The following is an 18,538-nucleotide window of genomic DNA, read 5'->3' on the forward strand; positions in this document are numbered from 1 at the left end:
AATTGAGAAAATTTGCGTGTTTATATTTGGAGTACCAAAACATAGCTGTTAAAATGGTCATAAAGAGTAATTACGTCTTGTGAAAGACCATTATAAACCTCTTGCAAAAAATATCAAAATTAGACAAAACGCAAAAACTTGTAATATTTTGGGCTTAAAAACTAATGCAATATTTTGGGCTTGAAAACTAAAAATGACCTTTTAACCTTGAATTACGGCCTTCCCAGTAGCTTCACCACTCTAAGCACTTGAAGGACTACTAAAAGCAATGAAAAGGGACCTACAATGAAAATTGACGCCCGTTGAGCTTTAACCAGTTATCCAGTTTCGAAAGCTCAAAGTCATGGAAAAAAATGTGAAACATCTTACAAAAAAACTAACAAAGGACATGTCCGGAAAAACAATATTATATATTACAATTCTTTTTTCTCTCGACTGTCGAAACCGTCCAGTAACCCATATGCACGACCTAAAAATTTTGATCGCTCCTTAAAGTTCAATAAAATAGCAAAAAATTTTTTAAAAAAAATGAAAACACTGGAAAATTTTAATGAGATCTTGCTAAAATTCAAGATATTAAACCAGATAATCAAGAGATCTTCAGAACCATTCCATTGCCTCATGAGAGTTTCCTGTATCCCTGTTTGAAGCCTGAAATAGTTTCACTGGCTCAAAGATCCGTAAACTTGGAACATGATTATTCGAAAACTAAAAAAAAATAAGGTTTTATCCAAAAACTACTAATACTGGAGTAAAAAAAATATTGATCACCATTCCGTTAGCTCAAAAAAATATGCAGGAGCGTATAATGAAATCTTGACAAAGATTCCCTTATATCTAAAAACTATGCAGTAACATACTATCAGACCCTAGAGGAGATTCCGTGGTTCCTGAGGCTGGAGAAACCTAGAAAATGACAAAAAAAAACTAAAAAAGTTGAAATTTCTAGTTTTATTGAAAAAGAAATTGCTAAAATTGGTGATAAAAAGATGAAATTTATTCCATGAAAATTATTCCAATTTCTCTAGTAACCTATTATCAAACCCTAACAAAGGTTTTCTGACCCCTGAAGCTAAAAAAAAAACCTGAAAAACAATTATAAAGCTCAAAAAAGCAAGTTTTCTTAAAAAAAAATGCTCAAATTCGTGATGTTAAAATCTCGAAAGACATTCCATTACATCTAAAAACTATACAGTAAACTATTGTCAAACGCTAGAAGAGGTTCCTTGGCTCTGGAGAATAAAAAAACCTAAAATTCGACAAAAATTTCAAAAACTTGACAAAAGGCAAGTTTTATCAAAAAATTGCTCAAATTTGCGATATTGAAAAGTTGAAAACTATTCCATGGCCAATAGTAGTTTGTCAATCATGTATTATTAAAACCCTAAAGAGGTCTCCTGGCCCTTGTGCTTGGAAAGAACTGAATAATAAAATGGGGAAAAATTGAAAAAAATGCAAATTTTGTTTTTAAAAAAGCTTAAATTCGTGATATTAAATTATTGAAAACCAAACCATTATCACTAGAAACCATGCAGTAAACTTATCAAACTCTGGAGGTTCCTTGAAGCCTAGGGCAGAAAAAGGACAAAATTTCAAACAAACGTGAAAAATTACAAAAAATTTGAGTAAATTTGCGTGTTTATATTTGGAGTACCAAAACATAGATGTTAAAATGGTCATAAACAGTAATTACGTCTTGTAAAAGACTATTATAAACCTCTTCCAAAAAATATCAAAATTAGACAAAACGCAAAAACTTGCAATATTTTGGGCTTGAAAACTAAAAATGACCTTTTAACCTTGAATTACGGCGAGGTCTCCTGGCCCTTGTGTTTGGAAAGAACTGAATTATAAAATGGGGAAAAATTGAAAAAAATGCAAATTTTGTTTTTAAAAAAGCTTAAATTCGTGATATTAAATTATTGAAAACCAAACCATTATCACTAGAAACTATGCAGTAAACTTATCAAACTCTGGAGGTTCCTTGAAGCCTAGGGCAGAAAAAGGACAAAATTTAAAACAAACGTGAAAAATTACAAAAAATTTGAGTAAATTTGCTTGTTTATATTTGGAGTACCAAAACATAGATGTTAAAATGGTCATAAACAGTAATTACGTCTTGTAAAAGACTATTATAAACCTCTTCCAAAAAAATATCAAAATTAGACAAAATGCAAAAACTTGCAATATTTTGGGCTTGAAAACTAAAAATGACCTTTTAACCTTGAATTACGGCGAGGTCTCCTGGCCCTTGTGTTTGGAAAGAACTGAATTATAAAATGGGGAAAAATTGAAAAAAATGCAAATTTTGTTTTTAAAAAAGCTTAAATTCGTGATATTAAATTATTGAAAACCAAACCATTATCACTAGAAACTATGCAGTAAACTTATCAAACTCTGGAGGTTCCTTGAAGCCTAGGGCAGAAAAAGGACAAAATTTAAAACAAACGTGAAAAATTACAAAAAATTTGAGTAAATTTGCTTGTTTATATTTGGAGTACCAAAACATAGATGTTAAAATGGTCATAAACAGTAATTACGTCTTGTAAAAGACTATTATAAACCTCTTCCAAAAAAATATCAAAATTAGACAAAATGCAAAAACTTGCAATATTTTGGGCTTGAAAACTAAAAATGACCTTTTAACCTTGAATTACGGCCTTCCCAGTAGCTTCACCACTCTAAGCACTTGAAGGACTACTAAAAGCATCTAGGGACCTATAATGAAAATTGACACCCACTGAGCTTTGACTATTTATCCAGTTTCGAAAGCTCAAAGTCATGGAAAAAAAGATGTGAAAACATCTTACAAAAAAACTAAAAAAGCAGGACATGTCCGGAACAATATTATATATTACAATTCTTTTTTCTCTCGACTGTCGAAACTGTCCAGTAACCCATATTGAAGACCTACAAAGTTTGATCGCGCCTTAAAGTTCAATAAAATAGCAAAAAATATTTTTAAAAAATGAAAACAGTGGCAAATTTTAATGAGATCTTGCTAAAATTCAAGATATTAAACCAGATAATCAAGAGATCTTCAGAACCATTTCATTGCCTCATGAGAGTTTCCTGTATCCCTGTTTGAAGCCTGAAATAGTTTCACTGGCTCATAAAAATCCATGAACTTGGAACATGATAATTCGAAAACTAAAAAAATAAAGTTTTATCCGAAACCTACAAATACTGGAGTAAAAAAAATATTGATCACCATTCCGTTAACTCTAGAAATTATGCAGGAGCGTATAATGAAATCTTGACAAACATTCCCTTATATCTAAAAACTATGCAGTAACATACTATCAGACCCTAGAGGAGAATCCGTGGTTCCTGAGGCTGGAGAAACCTAGAAAATGACAAATAAACCAAAAAAGTTGAAATTGCTAGTTTTATAAAAAAGAAATTGCTGAAATTTGTGATAAAAAGATGAAAATTATTCCATGGCGAACCAAATTTCTCCAGTAACCTATTATCAAACCCTAACAAAGGTTTTCTGACCCCTGAAGCTAAAACAAAACCTGAAAAACGATTATAAAGCTCAAAAAAGCAAGTTTTCTCAAAAAAATGCTCAAATTCGTGATGTTAAAATCTCGAAAGACATTTCATTACATCTAGAAACTATACAGTAACCTATTGTCAAACCCTAGAAGAGTTTCATTGGCTCTGGAGAATAAGAAAACCTAAAATTCGACAAAAATTTTGAAAACTTGACAAAAGGCAAGTTTTATCAAAAAATTGCTAAAATTTGCGATATTGAAAAGTTGAAAACTATTCCATGGCCAATAGAAGTTTGTCAATCATGTATTATTAAAATCCTAAAGAGGTCTCCTGGCCCTTGTGTCTGGAATTGAAAAAAATGCAATTTTTTTTTTAAAAAAAGCTTAAATTCGTGATATTAAATTATTGAAAACCAAACCATTATCACTAGAAACTATGCAGTAAACTTATCAAACTCTGGAGGTTCCTTGAAGCCTAGGGCAGAAAAAGGACAAAATTTCAAACAAACGTGAAAAATTACAAAAAATTTGAGTAAATTTGCGTGTTTATATTTGGAGTAACAAAACATAGCTGTTAAAATGGTCATAAACAGTAATTACGTCTTGTAAAAGACCATTATAAACCTCTTCCAAAAGAAGATCAAAATTAGACAAAACGCAAAAACTTTCAATATTTTGGGCTTGAAAACTAAAAATGATCTTTTAACCTTGAATTACGGCCTTCCCAGTAGCGTCACCACTTTAAGCACTTGGACTACTAAAATCGGCTAAGGGCCTCTAATTAAAATTGACGACCGCTGAGCTTTACCTATTCATCCCGGTTCGAAAGCTTTACCTATCTATTTATCACGTTCCGAAAGCTCAAATTCTCGAAACTGTCCAGTAACCCATATTAGACCTAAAAAGTTTCATTGCGCCTTAAAGGTTGATAAAATGGCAAAAAAATATTTGTCAAAAAATGGCCGAAAAATGGCAAAAAAAATGAATACTGGCAAATTTTAATGAGATGTTGCTAAAATTCGTGATATTAATATCTATAAAGCCACTTCATTCTCTCCAGAGACTATCCCGTATCCCTTTTCCAAACCTTAAATAGTTACACGTGCTCATAAAGATCTATGAACTTGGAACAATAGTTTTCAGAAAATTTGAACAAATAATGATCAAAAAATTGCTAAAACTCGTGTTATTAAAAAATTGATGACCATTTCATTACCACTACTATGCAGTAACTTATTATCAAGCCCTGGAGGAGGTTCCTGGTCCACTGGTGCAAGAAAAACTTTAAATCTTTTCCAAAAACTTGCAAGTTTTATTTTAAAAAACTGCTAAAATTCGTTATACTAAAATATTGAAAAAAATTTCATTTCTAAATCTATGCAGTACCACACTACCAAAACCTATCGGAGGTTCCCTGGCCACCGGGGAAAATAATAAATTTGCGGAATTAAAATCTGCTTAAATTCTAAATATTGAAATCTTTACCATTACAAACTATGCAATAACCTATTATCAATCCCTAGAAGAGGTTCCTTGGCGGTTGAGACTAGAGAAGCCTAAAATATGACAATAATTTTCAAAAACCTGAACGAAAATTGCAAGTTTTATTTTAAAAAATTGCTAAAACTTGTGATAATAAAATGATGAAACGAATCTATGGTCAAAAAAATAACCTATTATCAAACCCCAGAGGTTTCCCGGCACCAGGAGCTGGAAAAACTTAAAAAATGACGATGTCAGAAAATTTGAAAAAATGCAAGTTTTATTTTAAAAAATTGCTAAAACTGGTTATGTTAAAATGTTAAACTATGCAGTAACCTATTATGGGAGATTTATTGACACCTAGGGCAGAAATAACTCACAAATGATTTTAAAAAATGTCAAAAAACTTGAAAAAATTGAAAACATAACCAGCGTTTGCCACACATCGGGATTGAAACAGGGAGAAAAAAAGGAAGAGAAAAATTGACCAATAAATTGTTTGTTTTTCAGTGTTCTAATTTTGCGTGCAGTTTTAGTTGGATTCTCAACCTATACTTAATTCTGCTTCTAAACTGAAAGCTAATAAGCTTAATACCGATGTCAGCAACCACTAATCCTGAATGACATAAAGACCGATCTCTATCGGTTTATCCGTCTCATGATTATGATATTATGACTCTGACAGTATTCACCACATTGCGTAATTGAATGAGTGCAAGAATGTAAAATCCATTCAGTTGAAACAGTGAGTGAAGTAAGTCAGCAGTCAAATGTGAAAATGGATAATTATGTAACACGAAAAACGTGATCAAAAGGTAAAGCCAGTTTAAAAAAAAGAAGAGCCGCTAAATAATAGCCATTGAGAGGCCGACGGCGGCTATTAAAAATTAGTATAAATTTGCGTGTTCAAGTTTGGAGTACCAAAACAAATAGCAATTAAAATAGACATAAAAAGTATTTATGTCATGCCAAAGACCTTTACTAAAAATTACAAAACTCATATTTAGACTGGTCAACAACAAATTCGAATCATACCCGGCAGATTGCCGGAAAATAGCCGTCGTTGACACGCTATACGCACATCGGGATTACAACAGAAAAAGAAAGAAGATCCCAAGCTTCAAAAACTGTTCTAATTCAGTGTGCAGTTTGTTAGATTCTAAACCTATACTTACTTCAGCTTCTAAACTGAAGGGAATTAAACTTAACATGATATCAGCTAGCAATCGCTCTAATGAGCTTTGATAATTTAATGCACTATGACTTAATGACCGGGTTTTATTGGTTTATCCCGTTTCTTTTTATTTTGATTTTTTGACAATGACCGTATTCACTGCATTGCGTAATTCAACGCGTGAAAGAATTTAGAATCCATTCAGTTGAAACAGTGAAGAAAGTCAGAAGTCAAACTAGAAAATCGTGACTTATGTAAAAAGAAAAACGTGATCAAAAGGTAAAACGAGTTTTAAAAGGAGAGCGACTAGATAATAGCCGTTTGAGAGGCTAAAGGGCGGCTATTAACAGTGACGGAAAACGCAAAAAAATTGTAACATTTAAACATGTACAACTTATCAGGAAAATCTGACAAGGCTAACTTAAAGGCTAAAAACTTTGCATCACGGCTATTAGCATGTGAATATGCAGTGATATATGCTGCTGTAAGCAAACGCAGCCACGAATTTTTATCTAATCGCATATCACCACATTTGGGTGATGGGTTCACAGTCAGCTCCTCCAGCACCTCTCGATCGTTTTTGTCTAAGAAAAATTGTTTTTCTGTTAGTGACACATATCATGGTACTGCCAAATAGCCTCTGTATCTGGTGTGCTTTTGTACGCTTTTTTCTCGTTAACAGTTTTACATAAAAGCAACTCGATTATTGTACGCACTATATTGAATTTACGCGTACCACAATTCGAATCTTAATCAAAACTTGTTGAAGCTTGTTGATTTCATCCTAAAACTATCTGAAACGATAAACGAGCACCCGATGGGTCAGAGGATCTCATATTGATGAATTTTCAGCCCGCATATAACCGCATCAGCCCCAAAAAAGTCGAAATCAGATTACCACCCCACAACTATCCAAAACTTACCAATTGACAAGCAATCCATCAAAACTGGATCAAAAAGGGAAAACCGAGGATAGGAAAATGAGATAACGAACGCCAAAATGACAAAAAACTTCTAAAATGAAAATATCTAACCAAGCCTGCTGGAAAGTTTCGAAACGCAACATAAACAATATTGGGAGGAAAATTTAATAACATCTGGTGAGTCAAGCATTCATCCAATACTTGGCAGAGAAAAATCAAAACAACAAACAAATGAAAACTTCAAAACTATAGTTGTATAGTTTATTCAAGAAAAAAAGCACTGTCTGGCCTCATATTAGAAGAAATATGCAAAACTTTAAAATTGGAGAAAAAATGTAAAAAACAATGAAATTCAAAAAAGTAAAACTGATAGATCTAATGTCAACCACAAAACTCCCCAAAAACTATATAAACGAAGAAACATAGCCGGCAGATTGCCGGAATAGCTGCGAAGGAATAGACCTGCGTGCCATATAATAGCCTCTTATTAGGTCCCTAATAGCCTCTTATTAGGGAACTTTACTGCACAAATGAGTTCCTTTGACCTTATACAAATTCAAACTAAACTTAAGTTTTAAAGTGCAAAAGTCATTTTACTGAGTGAGGTAAGTCACGGATGATCAAAATCTGATCACGCAAATAACCTAAAAACTTTTGCAAAAGCGAGTGAGAAATGACGTCACGCGCGTAAATGCCGTTAGTGAGAGGAAGAAGTCATTCAGAAAATTTGACTTTTTCAGCTTTGCTGTGTGAACAAATGTAAAACGAAAAAAGAGCGTCAAACGACGAAACAAAAAAAAAACATAACCGGAAGAATTCCGGAAGCGACTCGAAGCGTCAGAACTTCACCAACAAAACCGTAAGTGCAACGGAAGCCACTAACTTTTGTATTAAACCATACTCACTACCTCCCCAGGTTTGCTCTAAAAATTGGTGAAACTTAAACCGCGGTCAACAAGAGAAACAAAATGCAGCAAAATTTTACATTATTGAAAACGTTTGGAAACGTTAAAAAATCCAAAATAATTAAGGTGGTCAAAAACCTGATAGTCTGAAAAAGCTGACAAGGTTATCTATAGCCCTCAAATAATTCATGATTCTAATCTGAAAAAGATCGCGAAAGCAAACGGCAGATAATAATCTTAGAAATTAAGTTTAATCTTTTCAAAGAAGAAAGCTCAAAATTAAGAACCAGAAAACACCTATAACTACTTTTCTAATCACTGTGATTAAGACAAAAAACAACACAAACCTGTTCCTTCTTGTACATAAGCTAGACATGATTTCATACTAAATCAAAAATAAAACTGATCATAGAAAAGACATAAGCAGCAGAATATTCAAAGGCAAAAAATCGTTTTAATTATACCAAGGCCGGAAGAAAGCTGTAGTAATTAGTCATTAGTGGAAATTTTGGAAAAAGCTTGCTCTCAAACTCTCAGTACTGTCTTCTGTTGAATGAAATCAATTGCAAACCAAAGAAATGACAAAAATCTAAAAAAATCATTCATTTTTTACAACTGAAAAAATCAATATACCGAAAATAAATGTAGGTCCCAGGACAAACCTAGAATGATACTAACTAGAGTGTAAATATAGGCACAATGTAAGGAACACCTTAACAAAAAGACATTCTTGATTTTTGAAAGTTAGAAATCAATTTAAAAAATTCAAGAAAAACGAATACATTTTATTGTTCAGCATTCAAGACATAGAAAGATAAATAGTCATCCAATACAAAGATCTATCCTCCTGAAGAGAACAAAAAATAGGAAAAAGCAGAATTCATAAATACGAAATACTGAGACATTTTGCAAAAAATGGTCAAAGAACTTTTAAGTAAAGACTGCATTTATGAAAAAGTTTTAACTGTTTTTTCAAAACTTAACGCCAAAAAATTATCGAATTATTTTTGAAACGAAATTAAAGTCCCTCGTGTTGCACAAAAAAACTATTTCTAGCAATTACAACCAAAATACAAACAAAAAACTGACGAAAATCGGAAAAAACTACCAAAATCGGATTAGCATGTGTATAATTTTATGAAACAAAATTATATCGAGGTAGAAAGAGGCGTTGAGTACAGGAATTATCAAAGACAAGTTGCCATATCAACTGATTTTTGACAAAGAGACGGTTAAAAGATCCAAAAATGAAGAAATTAATATTAAAAAAGCCAAAAAATAACTAAAGAATCAAGAATTATGTGCCAATTTTGAACTTGAAACGCATTTTCAGGCTGTGCAAAACACTGTGGTATCAATTTCCGAGGTTGACATTTAAATATAGTATCGAGTAATATTTATTTCTACAAGAAACCAAATTAAAAGCAAAAAAATTGGGCCACTTAGACGAAAAAACGGCTAAAAACGGTCACCTATATGTGCAATTCAGTCAAAAACTACTTTTCAAAGTCAAAAAGTCATTCACTAAACGCAGCACATGAACAAAAAACTTCTCTCGCTTTGCAAAAATCTGTTCACCAAGACAGCTTTTCTCACTTTCGCTTTTAGGTCAAAATGCCGCGTGAACGAATATACTTCCTGTAAAAAAACCGAGAGAAAACCAATACTCCTATTCGAGTCGTAAAAAACCAAGAGCACCGCAATATAGCTTCGCTCAGCTTACAGCTTCGCAGCTATAACAAAGAACTGCGAGAAACTCAAACAAATAAATTGTGAAACGTACTTCCAAACACACTATTACCTGATTAGATATTTGAGGGAAAAACCTCTCACCAAAAAATGAACTTGAAAACACTGCTTTGAAAAATTTGCACTTGGTCGAAATATTTTCTCTTAGCCAAAAATCTTCCCATACATTTCTGGCTCGCTCTGAAAAAAGGTACGTCAATAGGAGACCACTCTTCACTCCGCTAGTCAATTTTCGTCGGCAATTTGACCAACGAACACTGTATGAAACAAGGCGGCTCGGTAATGTGCGATGGCACATAAGGTTACAACCCCACCCATCCACAATTTTGGCATAATTGTCTACCAAATGAGGAACAGACAGAAAAACCAAAATTATTTTTTGGGAATCCCAAAGAATCCAAAAAATTGTGTATGAACGATAAGATGGCCTCCAAAGCAAATAAATCAGTGGAGTAAAAAATGAAGCATTAGATTGCTGTGATATGCCAATATTAAGAAAGCGAGTCAAGACGAACAGCAAAATCAAACAACAACAACAACAACAAACATTACTTATATCAAAAGCTTTATGTCCGTTTTAAAAAACAAAAATTAATAACAAAGTCAACATACCGTCAGATAAACTTAAAACTAAACAAAATAACTTATATATCACCAGAAAAGATATGGACCAGTCCATAAAAAAAGTTTTGTAACAATTCGACAAAAAAGAACAAAAACAGTAAAGTTAAAAAATTCGCTTATTTTTTTTAAAACAATTAACTTCAAAAGTAATGAAAACCATTAGAAATCAAGTAAAATATCCCAAAGGTTTACGATTATCAATGCTTCTATAGAAGAACATTAGGACCTGTCCTTATTAATTTTTTTAAGCGGCTAAAAAGAACAACAAAAAAACAACAAACAAAAATTCAATTGAAACTTTCCAGAAAACGCTGTCAAAACCATCAAGCCATGTTTTGGCCCTCAAAACATATTCGATTGCGCCTTCTTCAGACTTCGATAATGTAGTATGTGGCCATTTATTAGTGAGACTAGGTAAAAAGCAGACAAAAAGAGAAGGGCAAAAGTATGTAATAATTTGTATAATTTTGATTTTTCTTTTCGAAATAAAATTATATCCAAAGTCATGAAAGACGTTAATTATAAAATGAAATATTTAAATAGGGTCATTCATTCATCCGAAGGAAGCATTTGAGACCTGCAATTGCCCAGAATATGTCTTGCGTCTACAAAAACAACGTCAAATATGACAAATTAATTTACTTTCTTTATGAAAAACCGGTGTCGAAGTCGGTAAGGTCAGAACGCATTCTTTTAAAAAATAATTTTTGGACATCAATCCCGTTTGCCACTTTCCCTTGACACCCATAATGTCATGTTTGACTTGTAATTAACGAGATTAGGTAACAAAAAGAAATATAAAAAGAACAAACTTGCGAAGTTTTTTTTTAGTTTTGGAAAACGATTGTTTTCAAAGTCGTGAAAGCCATCAGCTATCTCTTAATATCAGAATATCGGCTCATCTATTCTTCCATGAAAAGCCAGTGAAACCTATCACTATACAGGAAATTTCATACGACCGAAACGACAAAGTAAAAATGACAGTTAATGACAAAATTAAAAAATTCAATTAATTTCTTCAACAAATAAGTGTCGAGGCTGTTAAAACGATAAGAAACCGTGAAACCGTGACTAGAAAACGTGAAAAACTGGCAAATATCTAAAAAAAAATCTGAAATCTAGTAGTATCAAGGCCAGAGAACAACAACTTCAGGTGTAATAACGCATTCGAGACTAAATTTTACTTTAGTAGAATGAAGATGCATTCTTTCTTTGCTGACACTAAGCTACAAGTTGACCAAATTAAGAAATAAAATAGGAAATTTCATTAAGCCATAATTTATTTCAAAATCAATTACCCTTAATAGTCGAAACGATCATAAGCTTTCAGGTAAACAACTAAATGCATTAGCTTGGAGCTGCTTAGGAAAACAATTGGACCTATCACTCCTGAGCTTTGATTTGATATGTTCTGTTCTTTATTATTAAAAAAAAGGTTTTTTTTTAAAAAAAAGACGACTGATTACAATCCGAATTCTTATTGGATTGTAACAATCCAAGATTGGCCCAAAACTAACCCTGCTAATGTTTATTGTCCGTTAGGAACAATCGATTTTTCGAATGTTGTAGATATAGATAATTGGTTAGTTGAAAACTTGAAAATAATTTCTGCATTTTTGATAATCAACGAGTAAAGTTAGCAAAAAACGGCAAAGTTTTAACTACAGAGCATTCTCAGTGGAAGTTGAAGTAGGAATAGCCCATTCTGAGTCTCTAAGGATTGTATTAGTGTTGTTTGGGGGTGTACTGCCGGCAAATTTAAAGTGGACTAAAGTAGCTTATTTCGTGTTGTTTTGATGAAAAAGGCTGAATTTTGAAATATTTATCCAGAGTTCTTGACCCAAAAAATAAAGCAGAATAATCAACAATGCTTGTTTGTGTTTAAAAATAAAATCAACGACAATATTCATAAAAATTTTAACAAATTTTAGCAAAATTGACGAAAATTTAGGCAAAAATTAGGCAAAATAGGCAAAAAAATATTCATATTCTATGCTGGACGAGCTTTCCAATGATACCAGTCTCAACACTCTACGATGAATATATCGATCAGCGAAAATTGACTGAACAAAAAAAACCCATTTGAGTATATAGTTCCTCCCCCCTCAAGAGGGGTCGGAACAATTACTGTTTCAAATACAACCCACTTCAATTTCTTTCAAATAAACTCCAACCACGCTACCGAGAAAAACATAGCTGGAAGAATTCCGAAGAGGCATCTTCTCTTACGAAACAAGCCATTTGAATAGCACACAAATCATAGAGCAACAAGACAATCAGAGCCAATAAGTCAAAAAATATCAGTAAACAAACCCGACAGACTTCCGGAAAATATTCGCCATTCATTTCCATAAGCCCCATCGGAATTTTTTAAAAACTGAAAATTCATTTTTGTAATAAACTCAGACCAAACTGTAATAAATTGTTATTGAAAATGCCTCCGCGCATAGGGTGTAAATGCAGTTCCCACGAGATGAAGTAAAACGGAAAAATTGGACAAAAGTCCTGAAAAACTGAGAAATCTAAAGTCGGTAAGGTCAGAACGCATTCTTTTAAAAAATAGATTTTTGGACATCAATCCCGTTTGCCACTTTCGCTTGACACCCATAATGTCATGTTTGACCTGTAATTAACGAGATTAGGTAACAAAAAGAAAAACAAAGAACAAACTTGCGAAGTTTTTTCTTAGTTTTGGAAAACGATTGTTTTCAAAGTCGTGAAAACCATCAGCTATCTCTTAATATCAGAATATCGGCTCATTTATTCTTCCATGAAAAGCCAGTGAAACCTATCACTATACAGGAAATTTCATACGACCGAAACGACAAAGTAAAAAGGACAGTTAAAGACACAATTAAAAAATTCAATTGATTTCTTCAACAAATAAGTGTCAAGGCTGTTAAAACGATAATCTATATCTTTCAGGATGCAATTATGTTCAATTGCGCTTTGCTTTGAACCCTAATAATCTGACATGAGAACTGCCAATAATGCGATAATGTGACAAGACAACGTGAAAAACTGGCAAATATCTAAAAAAGAAAATCTGAAATCTAGTAGTATCAAGGCCTGAAAACAACAACTTCAGGCATAATACCGCATTCGAGACTAAATTTTACTTTAGTAGAATGAAGAAGCATTCTTTCTTTGCTGACACTAAGCTACAAGTTGACCAAATTAAGAAATAAAATAGGAAATTTCATTAAGCCATTATTTATTTTTAAATCAATTATTCTTAATAGTCAAAACGATCATACGCTTTCAGGTAAACAACTAAATGCATTAGCTTGGAGCTGCTTAGGAAGCCAATTGGACCTATCACTCCTGAGCTTTGATTTGATATGTTCTGTTCTTTATTATTAAAAAAAGTCTTTTTTTTAAAAGACAGACTGATTACAATCCGAATTCTTATTGGATTGTAACAATCCAAGATTGGCACAAAACTAACCCTGCTAATGTTTATTGTCCGTTAGGAACAATCGATTTTTCGAATGTTGTAGATATAGATAATTGGTTAGTTGAAAACTTGAAAATAATTTCTGCATTTTTGATAATCAACGAGTAAAGTTAGCAAAAAACGGCAAAGTTTTAACTACAGAGCATTCTCAGTGGAAGTTGAAGTAGGAATAGCCCATTCTGAGTCTCTAAGGATTGTATTAGTGTTGTTTGGGGGTGTACTGCTGGCAAATTTAAAGTGGACTAAAGTAGCTTATTTCGTGTTGTTTTGATGAAAAAGGCTGAATTTTGAAATATTTATCCAGAGTTTTTGACCCAAAAAAATAAAGCAGAATAATCAACAATGCTTGTTTGTGTTTAAAAATAAAATCAACGACACTATTCATAAAAATTTTAACAAATTTTAGCAAAATTGACGAAAATTTAGGCAAAAATTTCGGAAAATATGAATAAAAACAACGTGAATTCACTCTACTTTTCTCAGAAATTTAAACATCGATAACTCCCTGTAGAAAACGAAAATTGAAAAAATCTTATTATATTCATATTCTATGCTGGACGAGCTTTCCAATGATACCAGTCTCAACACTCTACGATGAATATATCGATCGGCGAAAATTGACTGAACAAAAAAAACCATTTGAGTATATAGTTCCTCCCCCCTCAAGAGGGGTCGGAACAATTACTGTTTCAAATACAACCCACTTCAATTTCTTTCAAATAAACTCCAACCACGCTACCGAGAAAAACATAGCTGGAAGAATTCCGAAGAGGCATCTTCTCTAACGAAATCATACCCGGCAGATTGCCGGAAAATAGCCGCCGTTGATTCCAATAAGCATGATTGGGATTGAACGAATAGAATATATTGAAAAAAAAAGATTTTTGTACAAAAATATTTTTTAAGTCCGATTTATTTTGATGGCATTTCGTAGTTGAACTTCTGTTTCTTAGAGAGAGGCTACAGGGGCTACTATCAACACCAATAAGCATTAGAGGTGGTAACTAAGACTTATAGGAACGACGTTCAAATAGCGGGCATCTCAAATTGGGCTTTATGGGTTTATCCCGTTTCTATTTCTGACTTCAATTTTTTATACGGACTCTGTTCATTTTGAATTGCTTTGCTTAGCAACTGATGTTCAAATTCGCTTTTAGCAGAATGAGAGAAGAGAGAAACTAGCCTAGAGAAGTCAAAAAGATTTCACGCAAAATGTCGAAAAAGCGGCAAAATGGTAAAGCGAAAAAAGTTTGACGAAGTAAAAAAAAAACGAGCGCATTAATAGCCGGCTGAGAAGATGAGGGCGGCTATTAACAAGCCATTTGAATAGCACACAAATCCTAGAGCAACACAAGGCAATCAGAGCCAATAAGTCAAAAAATATCAGTAAACAAACCCGGCAGACTTCCGGAAAATATTCGCCATTCATTTCCAAAAGCCCCATCGGAATTTTTTAAAAATTGAAAATTCATTTTTGTAATAAACTCAGACCAAACTGTAATAAATTGTTATTGAAAATGCCTCCGCGCATAGGGTGTAAATGCAGTTCCCACGAGATGAAGTAAAACGGAAAAATTGGACAAAAGTCCTGAAAAACTGAGAAATCTAAAAGCTTCCAAATTTGCTTAAAACTCATTTATTGCAGCAAAAAATTTCAAGATCCAGTTAAAACAACCCGTATATTATTACTATTTGAACTATTCAAACTCTTTAAACTTCTTTGAAATGTAAAAAAATAAGCCCGATATAATATCCGGCTGAGATGAGGTCGGCCATTAAAAATGGACAGGCAAAACTTCATGAAGTAAGGCTGACAAGGCTAATTTAAATGCTAGAAACTGCATCACGGCTATTAAAGCATGTGGCTATGCAGTGATATATGCTGCTTTAAGCAAATAGCCACTAATTTTTACCTTGTTGGATATCATCACATTCGGGTGGTGGGTTCATAGTCAGCTCTTCCAGCACCTCTCGATCATTTTTGTCTGGGAAGAGGAAAAATTGTGTCTCTGTTGGTGGCACACATTCATGGTACTGCCAAATAGCCTCTAATGCATCTGGTGTGATTTTGTACGCTTTTTTCTCATGAACAGCACCACCTAAAACCAACTCAATTATTGTACTCACTATATTTAATTTACGCGTACCGCAATTCAAGTCTTAATCAGTACTAAAAAGGAGAATTAATTTCGTTGTTGAATAGTTGTAAATAAACAAGCAACGTGGACAAATAACGAGATCAGAGCGATCTTCTTTTTCAATTTGCCAAATAAATTATTGACAACGATGACTTGATATACGTTCGTTAAATACATGCATAAAATAGCAAACAAATTATTCAACTGGCATATAATTGCGCTACTTCATTTAGTATTTCAGTACTGGGCACTTAATACAAGTCTGATTCCCAATTCAAAACACTTTCAAAAAAATTTGAGTACAACTTGTTTAATTCACCCCAAAACTATTCGAAATACGATAAACGAGCACTCGGTGGGCCAGAAGAGGGCATGTTGATGAATTTTCAGCCCGCTTATAACCGTTTTAGCCCCAGAAAAGCCGAAATCAGATTTTAAAAATTTTCGGATATCAAATGTCATGTCAAACCTGTCCAATTGAAAGAAAATTTTTAAAGGGGTACAACACTGAAGGTTCCCTTGCTGGCCCGAGGCCCTGTCATCCGACAACAGGTGCCGATTGACCCAATTTTATTACAAACGTACAACCACTAGCAATCGAACCCGAAATCAGCCAGAACAAGAATCCAGGCAAAATTTCCGCAATATACCAATGACACTATAAGTAGTATAGCAATTTGCCATATGCTTGTAGAGTGGGATGGTGGCTTCGGACCCCACTACAATTCATAATCTTTCGAAATGAACATTTTTTCAAGTTTCAGCAGTCTCCTGTAGACTCTAGGTGCTACACTGACAGCTAAAACTGGGGGGGGGGGGCGATGATTGATGTAGAGGAAAAAACCAGTTCTGGGCTGATAGATTGACTATTGCATTTAGGTGGTAAAATTAAAAATTTCGACTCATATAAACCAAAGGCCTCAAAATTTTCACACTTTTTGCGAAAATTTTTTGAAGTCCTAAAATGTATGAAATGGATTTTGCGCTATATACGTCCCGGTTATATATACGTTCTAACTTGTCCAATCACAAACGCTTATTTTGGTCACCTGACTGGTCTCACGTTTTATCTGTTCGTGAAAACGTTGAAACGGAATAGTTAACTGGCTGGAATGTTGAAGTCCGAAGTTGTCTTACATTTTAAAGGTTTTCGTCATAAAACTGGTTTAAGTATCAAAGAATTGTCAATTTGTTCAAACAACTATTCTGACACCATCTTACTCCTTCCACCAGTTTCGTACGACTCACTGTCTGCTAGTGAGAGAAAATCTCATCAGTGCGAAGGCAGGTTTTTACATGGTTTGTCTTGTAACAGTGGCAGTTATCCTTGCTAGTTTTTATCTCAAAGTTTTAAAGCAATTAAACTTAGATTTCCTCAGGGAAAGTTTTATGCTCAAGGGAAAGAGAAGACTGAATATTTGTAAATACTGTTACAGAAGGAAGTCAGATTTAGAAACACTTTTATGTCCAAAATGAAGATAGTTTCCCCTATTAAATTTCTAACTACTTGCCTGAAAAACAAAAAACTTTGTGCCAAAAGAAAAGCACAGTATTATTTCTCTCCAGGAGAAAGTAGCTCTCTCAGTTCTTCAAATGAATTTATCTCCAAGTCTGACAACAGGCAGTTGTATAACGAATGACAATCAGCTCACCTTATTATTGATCAAAGAAAAGAAAATAGAATTAATGGGGCAATCCATTTTGATAAATGAAAAGACTCTTGGCATTAAAACTTAATTTGAGACGCTTTCACGGCTTGAATACTTTCAAATAAATGTAAAATGCGTTTACACGAGAAAACGATGAGACTGAAACCAAACCCTTTACCTATGCACAAGTCGCCAGTCCTAGTTTAAGTTACCCTGGACGACAAAACTTTTCCCTGATGAAATCAGGAGGGTAGTCGGCGAAGGCAATGTGGAGTCAATTGTCTACTATGCAAAAGAATAAGTCATGCAGGCTAAATACAAATTCACTAACAAGAAGGAAAACAAAGACTCTGAATACATTACATATGAATTTTCTTTGATTGACAGAGTCACTGACAAAATAATGAGCTAACTGAAAGTTCAAAAATAATTCATTTTTACTATAAGATTTCCCACAAAATCAGTGAGAGAGGATCAGACAGATTACCCTATTGGATTAGGTTTTAGTGTCTGAGTTTTCAACGCAGAAAACCAAGAGAAACGGTCATGGAAACTCTGTAATTTACATATACATACAGGGTGTGTCTTATTTGGTGCAAATATTCTGCATATTCGGTTAGATTCCAAAATTACACTTAATTCAGCTTCTAAACTGAAAGCTATTAAACATAATACTAACGCCAGCTAGCAATCGCTTTAATGAACTTTGATAATCGCATGCACTGACTTAATGACCGGGCTTTATCGGTTTATCCAGTTCTTTTGATTTCGCACTATTGACATTGACCGTATTCATTACCTTACATAATTCAATACGTGAAAGAAATTGAAATCCATTCGGTTGAAACAGTGAGTGAGTTAAGTCAGAAGTCAAAAGTGAAAACCGCGACTTATCTAAAACGAAAAACGTGATCAAAAGGTTAATCGAGCGGTAAAGAAG

At 33.4% G+C, this 18,538-nt stretch overlaps 1 protein-coding gene across 1 annotated transcript in view; it reads right to left on the reverse strand.

Annotated features, from left to right (window-relative positions):
- Nucleotides 1–15,689: 15,689 nt before the first annotated feature.
- Nucleotides 15,690–18,538, reverse strand: part of LOC142340329 (zinc finger CCHC domain-containing protein 8-like) — a 58,220-nt gene continuing 55,371 nt past the window's right edge. The window contains exon 7 of the mRNA XM_075390906.1: nt 15,690–15,910. Within this exon, the coding sequence (XP_075247021.1) occupies nt 15,714–15,910 (197 nt within the window). The 3' untranslated portion in view covers nt 15,690–15,713. The remainder of the gene's footprint in view (nt 15,911–18,538) is intronic.

Source organism: Convolutriloba macropyga, chromosome 1 (genome assembly GCF_964194025.1).
Source record: "Convolutriloba macropyga chromosome 1, txConMacr16.3, whole genome shotgun sequence".
In the NCBI taxonomy this organism is placed as follows: Eukaryota; Metazoa; Xenacoelomorpha; order Acoela; family Convolutidae; genus Convolutriloba; species Convolutriloba macropyga.